The 4,466-nt window shown below is 36.6% G+C and overlaps 1 protein-coding gene across 2 annotated transcripts; it reads right to left on the minus strand.

The window, feature by feature from the left end:
• Positions 1–910: 910 nt before the first annotated feature.
• On the minus strand, positions 911–3,160 carry LOC103956185 (dof zinc finger protein DOF2.4). Of its 2 annotated transcripts, none has more exons than XM_048575270.1 (2): positions 2,886–3,160; positions 911–2,238 (listed from the first exon to the last, which is right to left on the minus strand). In XM_048575270.1, exon 2 carries the CDS (start codon positions 2,204–2,206, stop codon positions 1,154–1,156), a length of 1,053 nt encoding a protein of 350 aa, XP_048431227.1. In that variant the 5' UTR covers positions 2,207–2,238; positions 2,886–3,160; the 3' UTR covers positions 911–1,153. The 2 variants fall into 2 exon arrangements, with proteins under 2 accessions (XP_048431227.1, XP_009366405.3); XM_009368130.3 differs by lacking the exon at positions 2,886–3,160 and adding an exon at positions 2,438–2,572.
• Positions 3,161–4,466: the final 1,306 nt, after the last annotated feature.

Here is a 4,466-nt window from a genome sequence, read left to right on the forward strand (position 1 = left end):
GATTCTGCTATCTCAGGGATAAACTTGGAGTGAAATCAGCTCAAAACTTAAAGGGGAGTGTAGAATTGTAAGTAATGAGCTGATTAGTAAATAAAAAGTCTTGAATGTTATTTGTGTATGCACTTAGTCTTTTAGAATGACAAGTGTGAGGCTCTAATATGTAAGGCTAAAATAGCCATGTGTAGTGATCCTAGAAATTAGTTAGATGTGTGGCTGAGATAAAATGTGATGTGTGTGGATCCAGCTAAGGCTAACAGTCATGTAATGCACGTGTGTGTGCTCATTTTTCCATTAAGAGAAATATATTCCTCTCTGCATTTTCTGAGAGAGAGAAGAGAAGAACATTCATTCCTTTTGCATTTTTCAATCCTTTCTCTATCTCCATATTGTATAACTCAGATAAATCAAGAACACTAACAAAATATATTAAAGGGAGTTTTAACGAAACACTCCCGATATTATTCAATTTTAACGAAAATGACATTTTTACTCTAAAAGTCACTTCAGGTACTATTCACTTACAACACATTTTTATCCTTTTGTTTAAAACTCAAAGTTTTCAAGCATTTTTCATTAGTTTTCCTTATATTAAAAGATAAACCTTAAGCAAATTTTTTACAAACAACTTTGCTAAATTCTCTCACTTAATTCCAATTAATTTTCAGATACTCCTATAAGATCTTTATATTAAAATTGTTACAATCGCTAATTATTGTTACAGTTCTAATAAAATAAGCAGGATACTAAAGAAGAAAAAATGTGCATAATCATTTCCTATATAAACCGGCCGAGAATTACGCACCAAACTAAGTTTGAAAAATAATCCAACAACCCAGTATCAGGCATCCAATTATGCAGAGCCCCTTATAATTTATGGCAATTATAATGTGCTGATAACATCAAGGACCACTAACAAGTAACAAACGTTTAATTTAATTTCTGGTCCTTAATTGTTACACCCTCATATCCTTTACACCTTAAAACACGCATACAGACAGAGAAGAAAGAGAAGGATTAGCTATTAGCTACTGATGCTAAAGCCGTAGTAAATATCACAACCCACACAAACATAACCAAAAATAAAAACCAAATTAAAGAAAAATAGAACCCAGCTAAGCTAAGACAAAGAAGAAATCTCCTTAGATAAAAAGACTTAATGATATGCACCATTGGTTGTTGGAAGATCTGACGACCACGCGGTAAACGCCGGGTTCCAGTAACTCATTTCGCCACCGCCAACCACCGGAGCCGAATCCAAAATCGATGAGGTGGAAGATGAAGACAATGATGAGGAGGATGAAGACATCACCACATTATTTAGATGGTTGGAATAGTAACTACCTGATTGTGATGTTGTTGATCTTAGCCTCTGAAACAATTCTTGTATTCCAATATTGCTGCTTTGAACTTCATGACCAACAATGAAACCGTTTTGTTGGTGATGGCTTGGAGGTGGCTGATTTTGGTTGTTATTGTTTCTCCAGAAAGAGCTGCACAGACCAAGTGAAGGAGCCTGGCATACTGGATCCAACCCCATGGTTCGAGCAGTACTCATTGCAGCTGGCTCCGTAGTCATCATGTGGGACCCAATCATATTATTCATACCTCCCTCTTCCTTCACATTTACAGAATTACAAAGTTGATTAGGGTTAGGGTTAGGGTTTTGATGACTGGATCTTAATAGGGCTAGTAAATGAGAATTCTGGGGCGAACCCCACAGTATTGGGCTTGCTTGGACCTCCTGATCGAACCCCCCGCCTAATCCTGACCGGCCAATCTCTGACACGACCGTTTTCAACTTCCCTGCCGAGGTCTTGCCTATGGAAGCCGTTGACACGGTGACACTCTTGTTTTTCCTACACCCGCCGCCAATTGGAACGTTCCGGAGGGCCCCTCCTTTTGTCCAGTAGCGGCGGCAGGTCTTGCAGAAGTGGCGGGGTTGAGTGAGGTTGTAGTTGTTGTAGTAGCAGAACTTGGTGTTGGAAGAATCGCATCTTGGGCATCTCAAGTTCTCCGTATTTGATAAACCTGTCGTGGTTGTTGTGGTGGCGGTGCCGGTGCCGGTGGTAGTTGTTGAGCAAGAAGGGGATGGTGAAGGAGAAAGAGAAGGAGAAGAAGTAGTACCACCATGAAAGGAGAACGATTTCCTCTCTCCTCCTCCTGCTATGTTATTAAGGCCTGCACCTCCAAACAGTTCTTGGATCATCTTAGTTTTTTGATTTACTCTTCTTTGTGGATCTACAACAATCCAAAACACAAAGAGAAAAGGAAATAAAGATAAAATCTTTTTTGAGTAGTAGTACTCAGTGGAGAGAGAGCTAAAGAGATGAGAAAGTGGTTTTTGTTGTGTATTTTGTATATGTGTGATCTAGCTATTATATATATTATGTGAGAGGATACTGAGTTGGAATATAGATATTCAAATAAAATGGCTTACCTTGAGTCTTAAGACTTAAGTTGTAGGGGAATTTGTTGGCAAAATATTCTTGGGGTGCAAAAGAATGGAAGGATTGCATTGTGGAGGAAGCTTTACTATATGTAGATTTAACATGATCATGTGGAAGAAAGTATATATAACAACTTTAATCTATATAGCAAAACAACATAAAGTGGTATTTAATTTTGGTGGATTTGGAATTCAGTTGTGGGTGGTTTTTGGAAGGAAGCAAATGGTCATCCAACTTATGTCCTATGAAAAAAATATAATTTTTGGAAGGAAACAAAATTTTTTTTTTTTTTCATAAGGGAATAATCTTTCAGCTAACCGATCATCCTACTTTTGTCCTATTAAAAAAATATAATGTTGACAGACTGCATTATTTCCCTAATGATTCCAATAACAGGTAGCTGAAGGAACTAAATATGATAAGGAAAATCAAAATCACCTTTTCCTTTGTAATCTCCATGCAGCTCTTGCGCCCTTGCCTAACCAACTAAATATGATAAGGAAAATTTAGTCACTCTAGCTAGCTACTAAACTAGTGTGCTAAAATTCTGATTAAAAACTCAGTGAAATGATACATTGGGCAAAACCCAATTCTGTTTTATGCAAATCCTAGGTGTTTTTTAAGTAAAAAAAGTTATTTCTTCTCAATTTTTTAGAAAGTGGGGGGCTTAAATTAGTGCACAAGCGCTTTTGCATTGCATCAATTAGAAACGAATTGCTTGGTAAATGGCACTATAAAATGAGAAATCTTATATTACTGGAAGTGGAGAGCACAGAAGAGAATATATAATGATCATAGCAATCAAGTTTTCTAAAAGAATAATCTTTGTTGTGTGTGGAGGGGTCTTTTGTGTTTCCTTCCTGAAAATGCTGTTCGAGAATCATCATCATAAGTTCGAGGAGTAGGCTAATCACATGGAAGTACGTGTAAAGCCAATGTCCTACAGCAACTACAAAGCCACTGCCCGAAACTTATGGCTTCAATTTTGCCTTCCCCACACACCCACATACACTACATCAAAGAGCTAACTAGCAGATAGCCCCAGCCGATGTATATTTGATGGCCATTGTGTTTGGGTTGAACACATTGAGTAACTTTAAACCTAATTCAAGTAATAATTTGAACGTGTGGTTTGTTGTCTGAGATCAAGTACTGCATGAGCACATTTCATTTGCATTTGAAACACTCATCATTGTTTCTTTCCAACAACGCAGTCCATAATCCATGAAATCATTTTGTTGCTAATAATTTGAAATTACTGTTCATGAGTGAGTGGACGGTTCTCGATTATTGTTTTATTTATGTGCGGCTCATGGTCAGATCCATACGAAATTGTCTTGTGCTAATCACTTACGCGTTGGCAATTGAGTTTAACATTAATCTCAACATCCCAAGTCTCTAAATATTATTAATTCACGAGTTGAAAAATAATATGAATTTATTTTATTAAGAGGAGGGGGAGATTTAGAAACTATTGCAGTACTTTAATGAATAGAGTATTTTCAAATCCGGAACACATGGATGAAAACTGAACACATTATCTACTAGGATATCGAACTATTATAATATGAATGTACAAGAAAGATTGTCACATAATTACATGATAGTAGTGATCACTTAGATTGAGTATTGAAAAACTTTCGTGCATGGAGATCATTGCTAGATATAAATTACCAGTCTTGACCAGCTACTTAATCAGATCATGAACAAGTTCACATTGGTCATATACGTTAAACTTATTTGAATGTTGATTACGCGTGCAATTAACACTGTGCCACCTAATTAGCAATTACATCAGCATAAGACAAATTGAAAATTAATCAGGTTGATGTAACCCTTATCGGTTAGCTAGATGCTCATTCAATCACTCTTCAAGTTTATGTGGACCAATTATGATCCAACTCTGTAGCAACAAGCACAGTATAAATGATACATGATTGTGTGAATGAGCTGCCTTCGAAGAACTTGTGGTTTGAATGCAAATTACTTTGATTGGTGTCAATTAGGATTACTTGAAAA

This window comes from the organism of the source record quoted next, unplaced genomic scaffold (assembly GCF_019419815.1).
Source record: "Pyrus x bretschneideri cultivar Hongxiangsu unplaced genomic scaffold, Pyrus_bretschneideri_v1 Contig8, whole genome shotgun sequence".
NCBI classification, from domain to species: domain Eukaryota; kingdom Viridiplantae; phylum Streptophyta; class Magnoliopsida; order Rosales; family Rosaceae; genus Pyrus; species Pyrus x bretschneideri.

Excerpts from the sequence above, each read along its gene's own strand:
- LOC103956185 (XM_009368130.3), bottom strand. The coding sequence starts at position 2,516 with ATGCAATCCTTCCATTCTTTTGCACCCCAAGAATATTTTGCCAACAAA. Across the intron at positions 2,239-2,437 it reads CTTAAGTCTTAAGACTCAAG|ATCCACAAAGAAGAGTAAAT; the intron begins GTAAGCCATTTT and ends GGATTGTTGTAG.